The sequence below is a fragment of the Podarcis raffonei genome, chromosome 6, assembly GCF_027172205.1.
Source record: "Podarcis raffonei isolate rPodRaf1 chromosome 6, rPodRaf1.pri, whole genome shotgun sequence".
Taxonomy (NCBI): domain Eukaryota; kingdom Metazoa; phylum Chordata; class Lepidosauria; order Squamata; family Lacertidae; genus Podarcis; species Podarcis raffonei.
Window position 1 is genome coordinate 65536402 of NC_070607.1, and position 17940 is coordinate 65554341.

The 17940-nt window shown below is 44.5% G+C and overlaps 1 protein-coding gene across 5 annotated transcripts in view; it reads right to left on the bottom strand.

Annotated features, from left to right (window-relative positions):
* SYT6 (synaptotagmin 6) overlaps positions 1-17940 on the bottom strand; it is a 146016-nt gene that overhangs the window by 56415 nt on the left and 71661 nt on the right. For all 5 annotated transcript variants that reach the window (XM_053393545.1, XM_053393544.1, XM_053393547.1 and 2 more), the window contains exon 3: positions 15446-16004. In XM_053393545.1, coding sequence (XP_053249520.1) covers positions 15446-16004 — 559 coding nt within the window. The remainder of the gene's footprint in view (positions 1-15445; positions 16005-17940) is intronic.

Here is a 17940-nt window from a genome sequence, read left to right on the forward strand (position 1 = left end):
CCTCACGCAGCAGACCACAATGGTGGCAACCAGGATGTCTCCCTTGCAGTATGTCTGGCTGGGGGAGACAAGGATGAGGTTTGGGGGGGGAGGCACCCCATGATACTTCTTTGTGTCTGTGGAAGCAGATGTCCTGCTGTCAGACAGCTTCCCATTTAGTGTGATGGCACCCAGGCTAGCAGCAACAGCAGGGTGGTGTGAGGAGCCCATGTCTGCCACTCATGTTGCCACTCCTACAGTCTGGCCTGTGAAGGGCTCAGGCCACACCTGTAGCTGGGGCTCCTGATGCCATGTTGTTGCCATACCTCCTTGTCCAATGGGCATGGCACAGGTCACACCATGTTGCCACTTGTCACCCTACCTCTGAGAGCTCACCCCAAACATGCTCCAGAAGGTGCTCCTGGGGTTGCATCACCTGGCCATGGGGGACTTCCAGCACGACGTGGACTGGGGAGGGGGGCTTGCCCCATCTCCCAGGCCTCCAGCAGCAGGAGCCTGCCAGCCTTCCTGGGTGACATTGAGTTCAACCAGTTCCCACAGCAGGCTTCAATGTCATTCTGGGGGCCCTGAGTGGCACATTTGTCCTAGTCTTTGCACCTTCAAAACAGTCTCATGTGCATCCCACAAAAAGCCTGCCTTTTGCCTTGAAACTCGGGCATTGTGAAAATTCGTAGTAGCACCACCCTAAGTCTAAAGAGACATATTTACAGAAATCACTGTAAAAGAGTTCACCAGACAACTCTAAATTCCCTGTCCTCATGAATTACATTCCAGATCATAACAAACTCCCCCCCCCCCAGCCCACATGGATCTAGGACACCTTGGCCTAACAGCCGCAATTTCCCTGCCAATGTTTTGTGATGAGATAGGTGAAAACAGCAGTGTTACCGTTACTCAGTATTTTTCAGTGCCCCATCCCAAGTACACACTGATGAGTCTCTGAGGAACTATGCTGCCTAGCTCCAATGAATATTAATGAGAGACCACATTAAAGTATCTGAAAAACTCTGTGCGTACCATACAGAGCCTTTGCCGTTTCTGAGTCCTGGGTGAATTCCAGCTAATCCTATTTGGCGAGATGAAGCCGTCAGATAGCTTAGAAATAATAGTTGCTTTTGAGTTGGGCTGCTGGTCCCAGAGATCAAATTTGAATGAACAATATTGCAGCATAAGCGCTTAGGAACGCAAAGGCATGTCGATCATTCCCATCCCAGATACTTTGTGCGATGGAATCATCTGCATTCAAGCAGCTGGGGCGGCATTTGACTTAAGCTCTCCTCTTCCTTCCATTCAGTCAGTGTTTATATCATTACCATATAATGGCCCCGGGCTGCATTCTACTAGCTAGGCTGATCTGTGGTTACACTTGTGCATTAGTCATACTTTGGAAGAATCACTCATTACTGTAACATCCCCAGATTCACAAGGAGATAAAAATCTGATGATTGCTCCACAATTTATTTTGTTGTTCCTTTTTCATTATTAACTAGATGCAGAAACTTTGGAAGCAAATCAGAATACTGATGCTGGCTTTCCTCGAGGCCCTTTGCCCAGAGCCTCAGAGCAAAAAATGTAGAAAGAGGGGAGGTGCATTCTTAACCCTTTGTGCAGATGACACACTGCTGCAGTTTATTTGCAAGTAAACTGATGCATAACGGAACTACAGGGCACTGTGTGGTCTCTGACCAGATGGGGCAAAGGGAAGTCAGTGCCAGTCTCATCCTTTACTTAACAGGCATAAAGTAGAGTCACGGGGCAGAACTGGACACTACAACAAATATGAAACTGATGTTGTCCTGTGACTGCTTCTTTGCTCTTCCTGTTAACATCTACAGATGCAGCATTGCAGTTGTGCCCAGTGTTTCTCTGCCCTTGTTAGGCTAGGAAAGGAAAACACATGGTGCAATGATGCCACAGTCGTTGTTGTGCTGTGCAACACATTATCGGAAAGAGGGTAAGAAGAAAGCTATGGAGGTGCGGCAGCTCCAACATTGCCCCAAGACATTTTTCTTCCAAGAAGCTGATAGCAAGCCAGTGTGGTGCTGTGGATAGGCTGTTGGAATGAGACTTGGGAGACCAGGGTTCAAATTTCTACTCAGCCATGAAGCTCACTGGGTGACCTGGGGCCAATCATTGTCTCTCAGCCTTCCTACGATGCCTACCACGCCTTGAGCTCCTTGGAGGGTTGGTAGGAGAGAAATTTAATATTACATAAACATAAGCCTTCATCTGCAAGACTTCTTCTCTATTCAGCAAGCATATTTGTGCTTGCGTGATGAATATCCTACATTAACTTCCACACCAGAGAAATTCTTCTTGAATTCTTTAAACAAGGCCTGCTGAGGTTTAAACTTTCAGAGCAACAATTTTGAAGTCAGTGTGATGTTCTGAAAAGAATGGTTATGGTTTTAAATTTCAGCCAAGTCTAAAACTTCCTAGGTTGCCAAAGTGCCAAAGTAATTGATTTCCTAGTTTGAACTCATTTTTACTCTTATTGTACCCTGTCTCCCAGACACCACTTAGAGATGACTGTGATGATTAAGCAGTATACAATCATTGAAACAACCAGTGCTTTTTTCTGGGGGTACGCAGGGGTACGCACACCCTAAACATTTTGTGAATCTCTGTACTTTTGTCCATTTTGTGTATTTATTTTCCCCAATTTGAACTATAAAATGGCGATTTTCTTGAGTCAAATGAGAACACCCCTAAACATTTTTTTTAGAAAAAAAAGCACTTGAAATAACTAACTAACTAACTAACTAACTAACTAACTAACTAACTATTATTTCCTCATGTTAAATGTTGAGAAGTGAGTTAAACACTGCAAAACACTTAGAACTATTTAAAACATAAAGCCTGCTCCTGAGGTTTTCTACATGTAATGGGTCACCAAGAAATGAGAGGCAAGCAGTGGCGTGAGGTGAAAATTTTCATAGGGGAACAGTTAGGTGCTAGCTTGTGAGGGCCATGCACATGACATATTGATGTCATCACTCCTCCCTATCCCCAAGCTGGGCAGAAGCTTCCCAGTTTGAGAAGGAGGTGCCAGGGGAACATTTAGGGGACTAGCCTAGTCCCCCTAGTCCACTGACTGCACACTGCTGGAGACAAGGAAGGGTTTGCGAAGACAGAAATGGGCCTGGTTTTCACTGGCTCCCATTAAGTTCTGAGGGACAAAATGTAAGGACAGAGTAGCCAAGTTGAAAAGGAACCAAACCTACCCTCAGACACTCTGGTAGCAAGGTAACTGCTACTCTCCCCTCCCCCTCCCCCAAATTGCTATTGTGTCCTTTACTTTCTCCCATACATGTGAAGGTTGCTGTTCACTCCTTTCATTACCTTTGATGGCAATTCATATTTATTTACCTCCCCCAAATACACCACTCTCCCTGAATCCAAGTTCCCACAGTACATTGATCTGGATTTCAGCTGCTGTTTTCATTGGTTGTGTTTCCTGCTTCTTCTTATTTTATCTTGTGTTTTAAAGAAGCTTAAACTTGATTTTTTAAAAAAAATAAAAATGATGATTTGGTTGAGGGTCAGCAAACTTTTTCAGCAGGGGGCCGGTCCACTGTCCCTCAGACCTTGTGGGGGGCCGGACTATATTTTGGAGGAAAAAAATGAACGAATTCCTATGCCCCACAAATAACCCAGAGATGCATTTTAAATAAAAGCACACATTCTACTCATGTAAAAACACACTGCTTCCCGGACTGTCCGCGGGCCGGATTGAGAAGGCAATTCGGCTGGATCCGGCCCCTAGGCCTTAGTTTGCCTACCCATGGGCTATAACTTCTATCAGGCAATCAGGAAAGAAAGAGAGAGTACACTATCTAGAGCTAACATTTAAAGGTAAAGGGACCCCTGACCATTAGGTCCAGTCGTGGCTGACTCTGGGGTTGCGGCGCTCATCTCGCTTTATTGGCCGAGGGAGCCGGTGTACAGCTTCCGGGTCATGTGGCCAGCATGACTAAGCCGCTTCTGGTGAACCAGAGCAGCGCATGGAAACGCCGTTTACCTTCCCGGTAAGGGAAGGTAGGGGAGGGGGAGGGGAGTGGTACCTATTTATCTACTTGCACTTTGACATGCTTTCAAACTGCTAGGTTGGCAGGAGCAGGGACTGAGCAACGGGAGCTCACCCCGTCGTGGGGATTCGAACCGCCAACCTTCTGATCGGCAAGTCCTAGGCTCTGTGGTTTAACCCACAGCGCCACCCGTGTCCTAGAGGTAACATTTGGGAGAGGGCAAAACTTGTTTTCTACCTCCCATGACTGGGTGGATGGGCTTGGTTCACACGGACAGAGCTCATGCAGGAGAATACAGTGTATATTTGCATGCAGAGATTATTTCACTTCTTTGTGGGTCCCATCAGTACACCTGTTCTCTCTTCACCTAACACCACTCATCAGGATGATAAATTCTTTTGCGAGTGATAAACGATAATAGGAACTCACAGAAGAGGAAACCTATGGCACTGATGCTTTAAAGTTCTGTAGAGAGCTGCAATGACAGGATGATTTAAGCAAGATGGATATGGTGTTCCATCTCTTTGACTAATAATGCCCAACTTTCATTTTTGCTCTGGTAGATAAAAAATAAAATAAAAATATGAGTGGCTCTGTTTGCCTGGCATTGCCTGGCACTGCAGAAATCTTATTCCCCATTTAAATATTTGCTTCTATGAAGGCAGCTGCTCCCTAGAAAAGTCAAGATCGTAATAAACACACCACTGAACAACAGAAAGTGATGCTACTTTGTAAAGAAACAAGTCATTAACACACTAAAGAGACACCGTAAAGATGCCTGGATGTTCACTTGCTACTAGTAAGATTAACTAAAGCTAGATACCAGAATCTTTTGGAAAACATAAAAGTTGGCATTAGAATAGTACCCTGACTATGAGCTGCCAGGGTAAGAGTTGTCAGAGTAATCCTCTTAGTTTTTACAGCCCCCAATAACTCTTCCTTGGGTGCATGGTCCACAAACCACATTCCTCTTTTTACTAGGTGTAAAGGGAATTGGGGTTGCTCGTGCGTAAGGGGGCTGCTGCTCTAGGCAACGTTGTCTGGCTAAACCTTTCCCTGGCTGGACAGCCCTTTCTCCGTGGCTGTGTCAGTCACTGGCAGAATCCGTCAGTGGGCGTTTCCTGAACTTCTTCCAACATAAAAGCTCTTTGACGCCAAGTCTCCGCCTAGCCTCCCTGCGCGGAAGTCTTCTGCGCAGAGTGGGTGTGGCCAGCGGAGGTCCTGGGCTCTCCCCGCTGGTCTCTGTGGAAGAGTCTTGGAGCCATCTCTCCGAAGTCCTTCCCTGCTCCCCTTTCTTCTTGGTGTCACGCCGATTTCCTTCCCCAAAGGAGGTGTTCTCTCTCTCCCTGCTGGTCCCTTCTCCTGCATTGTTGGGGAGCCTTACCTCCACTCTTGGCTCCGATGGCAGTTCCCTGACACTAGGCTTGTCAAAAATGCAGAGATATAATTCTGTTTTCCCAGCCTCAAGCTGTGGATTTCTGTAGAACATTCATCTGCATCTCTGAATCCCAGCCAATTCCATTTGTGTTGCCATTCCTTCAGATGTGATCAATTTCTCATTTCCATGCAAGGCCCGAAATGAACATGTGTGATTTGCTTCATGCTTGCACTGCTCCTGTTATGCAGGAGGGTTTTACTTACGTTGTGAGACTAAAAATGCTTTGATTTCTGCCAGCTTCAATATGATATTAAAACGTTCAATACTGAATGTTTTACAGAAAAGTTAAAATGGAAAGTATGCAGAGATTACATAAATGAGCATCACATATTCTCACAAGCATGACTCATAAGCACATTAAACAAAAGCAATGACAAGTTTAGGAACGTCTGCCAGAATTTGCAGATCAGAAGTAACTGCTGAATATCCAAACTGAATTCTGCTTTCAGTACTGGTAGCACCTTAACAATTCACTTTATTACTTTGGAGGGGAGGCACAATCAGACATGTGCCTCTGAGCATATAGAAAGTGTTGCTCACTCATCCCTGAGCAATTGCATCCTCCACACAGGTAACCCAAAAATGTGTTCCCCTCCATATAACTGTCTCCTCATTTTTCATCCATCTTCATTTAAAGAACAAAATTAATTATTGTTTATAATTCACCCTTGCACCCTGGTTGTGGGCAAGAAGGTCTCTTTGTCTCCTCATCCCCATTACTTAATTTATGCCAAGGTTTCTGCCGAAAAGTCTGTTTTCAATACTAAGTCCTATAATATGGGGAAAGTACCTCTGAGCATGAACAGAGTATCTTTCCCTCACCACTGAATAGCTGCAGTCTCCATATGTACCAGTGGAATGTTTTTAAACACGTTCTTTTTCTCCCACAAAAAAATCCCACTCCTGCTTTTTCAACATCTCCTTCCCTAATCAGCCCAAAATATGCCTGTTTAAATTACCAGCCAAGTAGCAATTTTCATTTATTAACATATGTATCCTGGTGTTCACAGATGGTTACAAAAAGCTGAAACAATTCTCTTTACTCCGAAGCTCTTCCTGTTTGTGGGTTTTCTTACACACATCTGGTTGGTCAATGTGAGAACAGGATGCTGGATTTAGAAGGGCCAAAGGTCAGATCCAGCAGACTCTTATTCTGTTCTTATAGGATTAAATCACATACTGGCAAATTTCAGTTGTGCAGTTAAATTGATTAGTGTTCTTGGGCAATGAATCCTCTTCCCTCCAGAACTGAACTTCTTGCAATAAGGAAAGTGACAGGGAAATGCAGGGTATTCCTATTAAATTTATTTATATCCCAGACACAATGTCACAGAACTTCTCCGTAAGCCAATCATAATAAATGTTCACTAAAAGTCAGTGTTGTCTAAACTCCCTGCAAACTTTGTGCAAACAAATCAGGATGAATGCTCAAAAACATTCAGAAGGCTGGTGGCTTGAGCCCACCCAGGGATGGCCCCGGGCAGGATTCCTGCATTGGAAAGGGTTGGACTAATGTTTGGATTTGGATTTTGATATCCCACTTTATCACTACCCTAAGGAGTCTCAAAGCGGCTAACAATCTCCTTTCCCTTCCTCCCCCACAAGAAACACTCTGTGAGGTGAGTGAGGCTGAGAGACTTCAGAGAAGTGTGACTAGCCCAAGGTCACCCAGCAGCTGCATGTGGAGGAGCGGGGAATCGAACCTGGCTCACCAGATTACAAGACTACCGCTCTTAACCACTACACCACAATGTCTCTTGAGGTCCCTTCCAACTCTACAATTCTATGATTCTGTTTAACAGATCACATGGACGTGACCACAGAGGCTATTTTGGATTCTGTTCGCATACAATCCCTTCTGGAAATATGGACAACAAATCAATGAAATTTGTTGCCATGACTAGCAGACCCAAGGTCCTTTTTTGCCTTTGCCTTTGAGATTGGAGATGAAGTGAACCATTTGGTGCCTCACTAAAAAAAGGGGGGGTAGATGACCCCACGATATCTAGAACTGAAGATGATCATAAGTACATGCGGCTAAAACTCTCTTGCCTGCAGAAATAGGAAACATATTACCAGTCTTACAACTAAAGGGCAGCTGTCCATTCTCAAAAGTTAAGCCCAATGTGTGGGAGAAAAAACTGCTGGGAATCAAAACCCACCAGAATCTGCTTGGCAATTGAATTAGTTATTAAGCAAGTTGTGTAATATATTCTGTGCAGCTTCCCATGCTGAGGGCAGTGAAGAGGCCCTCTGCTGCAATTTACTCTTTTTTTACACAGTATTCATACCACCATCAATTAATCCCAAGTTATCTAAGTGACTCACCATGTCACAGCGCGGTTGACTATGAAGAAACATGAAAATGTGTCTTATTAAATTGGCCACCATGCTGGGCAGGCTTCAGGGAAGGCCCTGTTTGACAAAATCTGTGAGAACTTATTAGGGATGGGGAAGAAATTCAGTTCAGTCTGCATTTAAAAGTGAACCTACCTAATTACACCCCCCAAAACAATGTGCAAATCAAACAGAACCATTATGCTAATTCACAGTTCTCTAAATTTTGCAGTGCAGCTCTCCAAGCAAGTAATTTGTACTAAAATGCATATGCTAGGGCAGAGGTGGGGAACTTCAGGCACAGAGACCAAATTCAGCCTCTCTGCCTGACCCTCAGAACACTTTCCAAGACATCCCCTCACTGCTCCCGCTTCTCACACCAAGTGCTTTTGCCGAATATCCCTATTTTCTGAGGAGAGTTGGAGGGTATGTGTGGCTGGAATGGGTCTTTGAACTCTGATAATGCCTCTTGCTTGTCTGGATGAAGGATAGCGAGGAGTGTGTATAAGAAACAAACCTGCTGTATGGAGGTAAAATTTATATTTGTTGCTCCATCTTCTTTTGCCTCAGGCCGTGCCAACCACTGGATTATGGCCCTTGGTAGAGGTTGCCCACATGGGGACACGACCCTCAGGCTGAAAAGGGTTCTTCACCCCTGCACTACGTAAATTCTGCACATGTCAATATAAAATAATATACCAAAATCTGCCTGCAGAACCCTATATGTTGGGCAAATATGTAAACAAAAATGTGCATATTAGAAGGAAGTTACCTTAAAATGCTGATGAATTTTTCACAAGGACTTAAAAAAAACATAACCTGATGTGGAGCATTGGAGACTGGAAAAATGAGAACCCCAAACTGGTAAAATTGCCTATCCCTATGGACTTATGATAGTATGTAAAGGCATAACTACTTATTTCAAAAGAGAAAGCTTGAGCACAGCAGCTGGTTATCCAGTAGCAGCAGTATTATACTGTGACAGAGAAAACAGTCTAAAATGTAAATGTTCATCACCAGCCAGATAGAGGACCAACAAAGAAAGGTTTATTTATACTTCTTTGTTCTGCTTCATTAGGTGCTAAATTAATAACAGGCATTCATTCTTTTTTCCCTTATTTATTTTATCTTTTCTTTTCTTGTCCTGGACAAGACGTCACGAACAATATGAGTGGAAGGTTTTGCTTCTGAAAAAATGTTCAGGTGTGAAATCTGGCAGTCTTTCGGAACAAAGACTAAGGATGCTCATGGATTTTGTCCGGTCTGCCTCTGCAGGTAAACAGACCACGTTTGCATTTCCCAGACTAAGACGTGGATCAGGATGCAGTAACCCTTCAGTTTTCATATTTCTGCAGATTTTATGATGCACTTCTGAGAGTAAAACATGCACAATGTGTAAAATGTGCAAAAAATGTATACCTTAGCATAAACATTTAGAAAGAACTGCAGTTCAGTGGTAGAGTATTTGGAAGAGTGTGATGCTAACGTCCAATAGCAAGATGAAGGTCTACCAGGCTTGTGTGTTGAGCATGCTGCTTTATGGAAGTGAGTTGTGGGCAACTTCACAATCATCAGGAGTGACGCCTCAATGTCTTCCACATGATGAGGATGCTGGGTATCAAATGGTAGGACAGAATTCCAAACAAAGATGTGTTCTCCCATGCCAAAAGTTCCAGCATGTTTGCACTCCTGTCTCAGTGACGTCTACACTGGCTTGGCCATGTCCACAGAATGGAAGATGGCAGGATTCCCAAAGAAGTGCTCTATGGGGAGCTGTCTTCCAGCACCAGGCCAGTTGGCAGACCAACTCTGTGTTACAAAGATGTCTGCAAACGCAACATGAAGGCTGCCAACATCAATCCTCCCATGTGGGAATTCCTTGCAGATGACTGCAGTGCCTGGGGACAGTCAGGTCATGCATCCATAGCAGTGAGCAGAGAAGGAATGACCGCTGGGAGGAGCACAGAAAGAAGAAACACCATGGTGCATCTGCAGCAGAACAACTGCATGCCGTCGTCTGCCCCAGCTGCAATGAAACATGCCTCTCCTACATCAGTTTCCAAAGCAGGCTCTGCAACCTTCCAACAGTTTGACTTCACCCACAAAGGTGCACTCCTCCATTGTTTCCCAAGACAGATGGATGCCGGCAGCTTTTGTGCAACATAACTCCATGCAGCCAATTGAGAGGTGAGGTTTTGTGCAGTGTAAAAGCACCAGTCACTTCACTGTACATATCTGAAGCAGATAAAACTATGTGGAATACTTAAAAAAAAATATCTCTAAAACTTCCAGAGCACGACAGAGATTCCCTGTGTTGTGTTGTGCTCTGGTTTCACTTGGAGGATCCTTATTCAAGGCCACAAGTACCACGAGAGGCTAGTTCTTTCTTTTTACAGAAGCGTTTCAGTTTTCCTGTTTTTTCAATTAACCCAGCAGCCCATGTCATTACGTAATCCATATACATAAAGATGATGTGAGCACACTTTAATCTGCATACACACTACAGTAATCAAGGAGTTGAAACAGCCTATGGGGAGCCCCATGCCAAGCATGAAGAAATTGCCTAATAGTCAATAGCTTCTAAGAGAACTGAAAGCTGCTTGAGAGACATTTGATTTCCCATGGTGTATATACGTAATTCTTTGTTTCCTCTTTCACCTTAGCTCAAACAGGTTTTGAAGGCTTTTGAAACAATGCAACCCCCCCAAAAAAAACCACCTGTTTCTCAGAGGAGGAGAGAGGTTGAGCAGACACATCACAATTGGTGGTCCCTCTTGGAAATCGACCCCAACTCTCTCTTTTGTGTGTGAGAGTTTTGATTGATGCTGGAAGCGGATGACACAAAGGCATGTCTTGCTCTGTGCTGGTCCCAAGAGCTGTGGTTTGGGGGCTTCCTTGAAAGCCTCATGAGGAAGCAAGACCTGTGGAGTGTTAATGCTGTGAACCCCTCCATCTTTTGCTCAGGTTGTGTATAGGTAAAGGTAAAGGTACCCCTGCCTGTACGGGCCAGTCGTGTCCGACTCTAGGGTTGTGCGCCCATCTCACTTAAGAGGCGGGGGGCCAGCGCTGTCCGGAGGCACTTCTGGGTCACATGGCCAGCGTGACGAAGCTGCAGCTGGCGAGCCAGCACCAGCACCAGCACAGCACACAGAAACGCTGTTTACCTTCCCGCTATAAAGCGGTACCTATTTATCTACTTGCACTTAGGGGTGCTTTCGAACTGCTAGGTGGGCAGGAGCTGGGACTGAAAGACGGGATCTCACCCCGCCGCAGGGATTCGAACCGCCGACCATATGATCGGCAAGTCCTAGGCACTGAGGTTTTACCCACAGCGCCACCCGCGTCCCTCTCAGGTTGTGTATACGTGTAAATAAAACCTTATATGTTAAAGACCCCACAGTCTCCGTTGACTTTCATTTCAAGGAATCCAAACCCTAGGAAAAGCATTTGGAACCACTGTAGTCTCTCACCACTTTGAGACTGTGTTACATGCGACAGTACGTTTCTCCTTCCCTGCCATACCAAATGCCACCCCAAACCTAACAGACCCATATTTCAGTGCCTGCTAATTCTTCCCACATTCCTTCTCCTGAGTATGGGCAGACTCCATGGCTCCAACTTCCCCCCAGGCCTGATTTTGTTTACCACCTCATCTAGTCCAATGAAAAGTCCTGGAGGACTCAAATGCTCACACACTATTTGGGGACATTTTGGCTGGTCTAATCAAGGCATTGCCCTAATGTAGATTTTGGAAGAAAAACTAGGTTTGACTTTCTTGTCTGCAGCATTCCGAGGAGGCGTGATTAAGGACTTCATTAGGGCCAAGTTTAGCATCCTTGGGTGAGGTCTGGCTAAGCCTTAATGCATATTTATGACGCCGATTAGGAGGGCTACTGCTTGAAACAAATTAGCAGCATCTGCTAAGGATCTTACTGTTTTCCTGGGCTGTTGGCAATCACAACAACATTGCAGAAGTGTTTGCAAACCTGTGAGACAGTTACGCTATTAGAATGATAAATGGGGAGCTTTGCATGGGAATAATGAGACTGCGCTCCTGAAGCATAGCAACAACAGTGCTGCTTCTGGGGTAAGTACAGCACCGAGGGCTTAGAGGGCAAGGATGCAAGAAAGGCCTTCAGGCAATGGCACTTCTGGGACTAATTACATGCTCAGTACCAGGCTATATACCCCACTGCACCATCATCATTTCCTTCTGCCCAAAATATTAAAACTTTCCCCAGGCAGCTAGCAGCCTTAAAGCTCCAGTCCCATGCTCCATTCCCCAGGTTCGGCACTTCCGAGAGGAAAAATCAATTTGTCGGATTCTGTAACTTCTCATTTAAAGCAAATTTGTTCAAACTCTTCTGAAGAAGATTTGATTGGAAAGATCTATTAAAAAGGAAAAAAAGGAAAATCTATAGAGATGATTCTCAAAATTGGGCTATATAAAGCAAGCTGATCAACTTCCTTCTAGGACAGTATCTTGGACAGATTAGATAGAAAAATCTAGGTGAGGGCATGGGGAAATCAAACAGCTGTATTAAGGTCTGGAAAGCAATCTATTTCACAGTAAGAACATAATTTTGGAGCAGAGAGTAATTCCTTGGAGTAATAGAAAGGTAGGAAACATGAAAGGAACAGGAGAACATTTGATTGTCCCAAGACCAGAGCACAGTAGCCATGCTAGTCTGAGCTAATGCACTAGAGTTCCTCACACAAACCTTTCAACTCAACCAGTCCATATAGGTCTCTAAATCAGCTACCTTCTATCAATGCAAAGCTATTGCTGGCCAATACGAGAGCTAAACTAGAGATGACCCTCGACACATCCTTTGATTTGACATTAATTTTAACTGTCAGTAGCTGTTCCTTCAAAATAAGTGCAATAAGACCTGCACCAGCAGCTGGAACTGCCAGGAGGCTGGGACTTGCCATCATTGTCGTCCTCAGTATTTTCCTTTTGCTGTTGTTGGCCTCCCCTGGCCTCCCCTGCTCCTCCAACTTGGGACACCATTTTGGGAGGTTACTGAAACCTGCACAGAACTACAAGACCTTTTTTGTTCACGCTTCTGGTTTTCAAAACAAGTTGCCAGGAGGAAAAGCTTTGCCAAGTCCCTCTTGGTAATCAGCAGGAGCTCTTGGCTATTTCCACGCAGAAGAAGTTCCTAAAAGCTATATTTCCTATCACCTTTGTCTGGTTCAAGACTAAGTTGCCTCATCTAAATATTAAATCTGCAAGAGTTGGAACAATGAAAGGACAATGTTTTGGCACCACCTTGAACTTGCTGGCTTCAGCAAGCTGGCTGTACCCAAGTAATTGTCATCATTTTTCATCCCATTTTACAAGGACACAGACTTTCACCCTCCCTGTTGAGGTGTTGAATGACCTACCTCTATAACAGTGGTAGGGGGATCAAAGTCTCTTTCTAGCAACCTTCCAGGGCAATCATTCCAGGGGTGGGCAGGACCAGAAGCAAAAGTAGGCAGAGGAACATATGTGCCTCTTACCTTTTGTACAGTAGGCTGAATTTCAGTCACACAAATGCCAGAGGTTTTTATTCCCACCTGTGCTCCTCTGCCTGTGCTGTATCCAGGCAAACAAGAGGAATTATCACAGTTCAGGGACTCATTCCAGCCAGGAAAAAAGCACTCAAGGAAAACATGGAGCAGAGCCTTAGGAAATGGGATGTGGCATTGGGAGAGTCCTTTGGACCAAACAGAGAGGTCTGGATGGCCACATTTGCCCCCCGGACCAGAGGCTCCCCTCTATAATAACAAAACCAGTCCTCAGGCTTTAATCATGGATATGCTTAGTACTGTCCTCAAATACCTAGAAACTACCATCTGTTCTGGTTATCTTTTCTTCCATCTTATTCAACTGGCAGAGAGACATGGGAGCATATGGGTATAGATTCCTTCTCAACAAGGAGCTCTGACCTGGTATGGCGTTAAAATGGGAATCATGCATCCATGGTCTGATGGAGATCATTAATTTTGGACCCTATCTGGTCTCAGTGCAGAATGTGGATATAGAGTAATGCACTGTTATGCGGGGGGGGGGGGGAGATAAAAGGAGAGACAAAGAAACTTGAATAACTGATTCAGCAAATCAGACTTAAAATGTATGGGAGGAACATTCTCTGTTAAGATTTGTCTGCTTCAATTGCCACTCACTAACCCTTATTAACAACTGAGAATTCAAATAGTAATGAAAAGCTCAAAATATGGCATGTAATAATATAGTTTGGCAGCTTCAGCATTTTTTAAAATAAAGCAAATGTCTAGATTTCACGGGTTGTAATACTGAATATGAGTTGGCAGTTTTGCTTAAAATGCAAGTCAGTGAAAGTCTGAGGCTGGACCCCAGTCCTTGCGGCAATTTTCTCTTCCACGTACAACTTTCCCTGTATTTCTAGCCCCTCCCGTATAATTAAAGTGCAATATCTCAAGGACAAAGAAAGACACTTAAAAACAATTTATAGACTATGCAAATTGCAATGGTGATGTATAGTGAGCAGTCCCCCACATTTTACCGCCAAAGCTGTCAGAATTTAAAGCACAGAACAGACCCTACAACCAGGAACCAGTGCACTACTTCCAAACTGTGGCTCATGGACAGGCCTGCCCTTGACCTTGCCTATTTTTTGAACAACAAGGAAGTTTCATGTTTTGATTCCCTGAAACAGACATAAATCTACCCTGATATGACCAGCCCTACCATTAGATTGCATGAGATGGAGCTATCTCCAGCAAGAGATGCTGAGGAGGGGTAGCAAGATATTTGGAGGACAGAGCAGTGTGTGCTACACAACCTGCCCCACACTCTGTAACACAGCCTATTGCCCTCAAGTGTGGTGGGGAAAGCTGTGCCAATCGCCGGTATGAAAGTAATCTACCAGCATCTGTATGTGGCATTGTGGGGGGAGGGGGCACCATATTTTCCTTTGCCTTGAGTAGCAGAATGTCTTGGCCCAGCCCTATGCCATCATCTTGCTTCCTTGCCACAATTTGACAAAACCTGGGTGTAAGTACATCTCACCCAGGATTATCAACACTGACCTAGAAAGACCTGTAAAGGAAGTGGGAGTATTGTCATGTAAATCAGACCAAGATTTTGCAAAATGAATCTCTGTTGGTGTGAACTGTGGTACCTTCACAATATTACTATTTTTAATATAATCACCCATAACCTAGATGAATGACTGGATGTTTGAATGGATGTTAGCTCTGCTTAAACTGTTGGCAGCTATTGATGGCTATCTCAAGTAACCAGGACTTTGCTGCATGAAACCCATTGTCCATTTCTAGGTCCTCCTGGCTCTTCTGCTCCTTCCCTTCCTGCTCAACTTCTTCTCTGTGTATGCATGCACAATGAACAGAGCAAGGAGGAACATTCCAAAGAACAGGGTAAGTGAGGGGGCAGAAGGAAGGAGAAGCCAGGAGAAGAAGGGACCCATGAGGGCCCAATTTAATACCCGAAACTGACACTGTATCATCCACACCTTCAAAAGAAGAACACTTGATGGTCTTTCTGTGCCAAAGCTCTCATTTTAAAGTGCAGCTTGGCCTACGGAGCTACGGCAAACTCATCTAAGCATCGGTGTGCTATTGTCTCTCCTAATGGCAAAAGCCGCCTACTCACTGTTGTGGCATACTGAATATCCTTCCAGATGGAGGTCTCCCGAGAAAGATCCGAAGCCTCAAAGAGGTTCTCCAAGATCACCTCACCAATCATGTCATGCCGAGAAAACCTGTCAAAGTCAAAGACGCTAAGATGAAGCTTCCTATTGGTCAGCTCCTCATAGGGCACAGGAAACTGAAAGCTCTCGTCAAAGGTGGGGTTGAGCGTTTTCCTGTGCACGCGGGTTTGGAACTTGCACTTCCTGTCAGGCAAGAGGTAGATCTTGACGTAGGGGTCGGAACTGCCACAGAGGTCCTTGGCAGGCAAGTCAAAGGCCTTGAGAATCCGCACAATCAGGGTCTCGTTCTCATAGTCATATTTCAAAGCGAAATTTATTTTCCCACAGTTTTTTTCTGCCTCTTTTTTAGGGTCCTCAGAGTCCACGGATTTCTGCTTGTACAGCTCTGGCTTGATCCGGCCGATGCAAGTTGGCTGCTCTGCTGCAAGTGGTAGTTCTGTACCATAGTCCACACTGGAAACATGCATCTGCCTGGGCAGGTGCCTCTTGAAGGAAATGTGCCTGCAAGAGATAAGAAAAGGCTAGTGTGTTGTATGCTGGGAGAAGATTGTCCTGGGTATCTGGCCCCACTTAAGAGATAGGATGCAAAATGGGGAAGGGCAGGGAGAACGTAGGAAATATGGTACCTTCCTGGGCCCAACTACACAATAAAGTTCCATCATACCACTTTAAACAGTCATGGCCATGACTTCATGCAAAGAATCCTGGGACCTGTAGTTTGTTAAGGGTGCCAAGAGTTATTAGGAGACCCCCATTCCCCTTGTAAAGCTATAATTCCCAGAGTTCCCTGGGAAGAGGGTGTGATTGGGAATTGTAGTTCTCTGAGGGGAGAAAGGGTCTCACAACTCTCACACAGTATTTTTTAAAGAAGCCAGTTGAGAGGGAATAGGAAGTTTTCACAACAGTGATGTTACAGGCAGTAGGCACCCCTGACTAAGCGGGTGAAACACGAGACTCCTAACTTCAGAGTCCCCACATTGGGCTAAAGATTCCAGCATTGCAGGGGGTTGGAGTAGATGACCCTTGTGGTCTCTTCCAACTCAACAATTATATGATTACGACTATAGCGCTGACCCTTGTAGAGCTTCTGAAGGCTTTGTCATAAACGAACTGTGTAAGCGCAAGGGAAACTGGTTTCTTGATCGCTATCATGCAATGGAAAATAAAGAAGTGCATCTCATGCTGATCTGTGGAAAACTCTGAAAAGAACAACGTTATGGTCTTCCAGTTCTAGGAATTAAGATCCATACCAAACAGACTGCAAGGAGCAAGTCGCCATTCAGAAGCAAAATATTTGGAACAAGTGGTATCTTTGGCCTTGGAGACAACATAAGAGAATGTAATTATAGTTTGTGGGAATAGCAAATACAGCTACAAGGGGCTGGTTATACTAGCCAGAAAGGAACAGCAGCACCCCTGAGAGTTCTGAAGTCTGTTTAATGAGCCCCACGGCTTGCTGTTTATGACTTACAGGAGAGGAGACAGGAACTGCTGACCAGTGATCCAGAGTTATATGCTGCCAGCTGGGATTGCCACATATTCCAAAACCATAAAGCATTACTGCCTTGGGGAAATACTGTGTTTAAGGACTATGGGTCAATAGGAGTTTGGGGGCCTGTTGTAAGCTACATTTTTTGTGCTGTGAGCCCTTAGAAACAGTTACCAAAGAATCCCTGCTATTGCTGAAAGCTTCCTGTCTACTGGATTGTTTTTTCCTGTTGCTGATACGTTTACATTGACATAAGTAGAAAAGGGAAAGGAAAGGAAAATAGAAAGACGAGAGAGAGAGAGAGAGAGAGAGAGGCACACAAGGTTGGCACACACTGTCTAAGACTCAACTCAATTTCAGTTTCCCTCATTTTTCCAATTTCAAGTTCAGTTCTTTACATTTCCACTTCAATTTTCAACAACAACTGAACACATTTTTGCAAAGCAATTCCCCTAAATATAATGCAGTTTTGTATGTTGCTTCCACTAATATATGCATTTTTATGCAGTTTACCACGACACATCCGTTTTTTTTGTACACATTCCTTGGCTGGAGAACTGCATTGCAAAATTTAGAGAAGTGCCAATTTTGAAGGATGGCTGTGCTTTTAGTTCACACATTGTTTTGAAAAGTCCAAATGAGATAGGTACGCCTTTAAATGTGAATGGAGCCAAAATTCTCTCCCATCCCTAGACCAAGAACCCTTCTCAGCTGCGGGAAGGGGAATGCTTTTATATCCCCCATATCAGAGAAGAAAGAAAAGAAAAGGCCAACCACATACTTATTTTGCTAGTGCACCATCTTTCCCAAGATATAGCTACCTGATTGAGGGAGGATGTATTTTGATCACACCTCTGCATAGTTCTCGTAACAGCAGGACTTCTTTTCTATAATTCATATGTTCCAGCTGAACTTTTCTAATTGAGTTTGCCCAAATTACGCTTATCT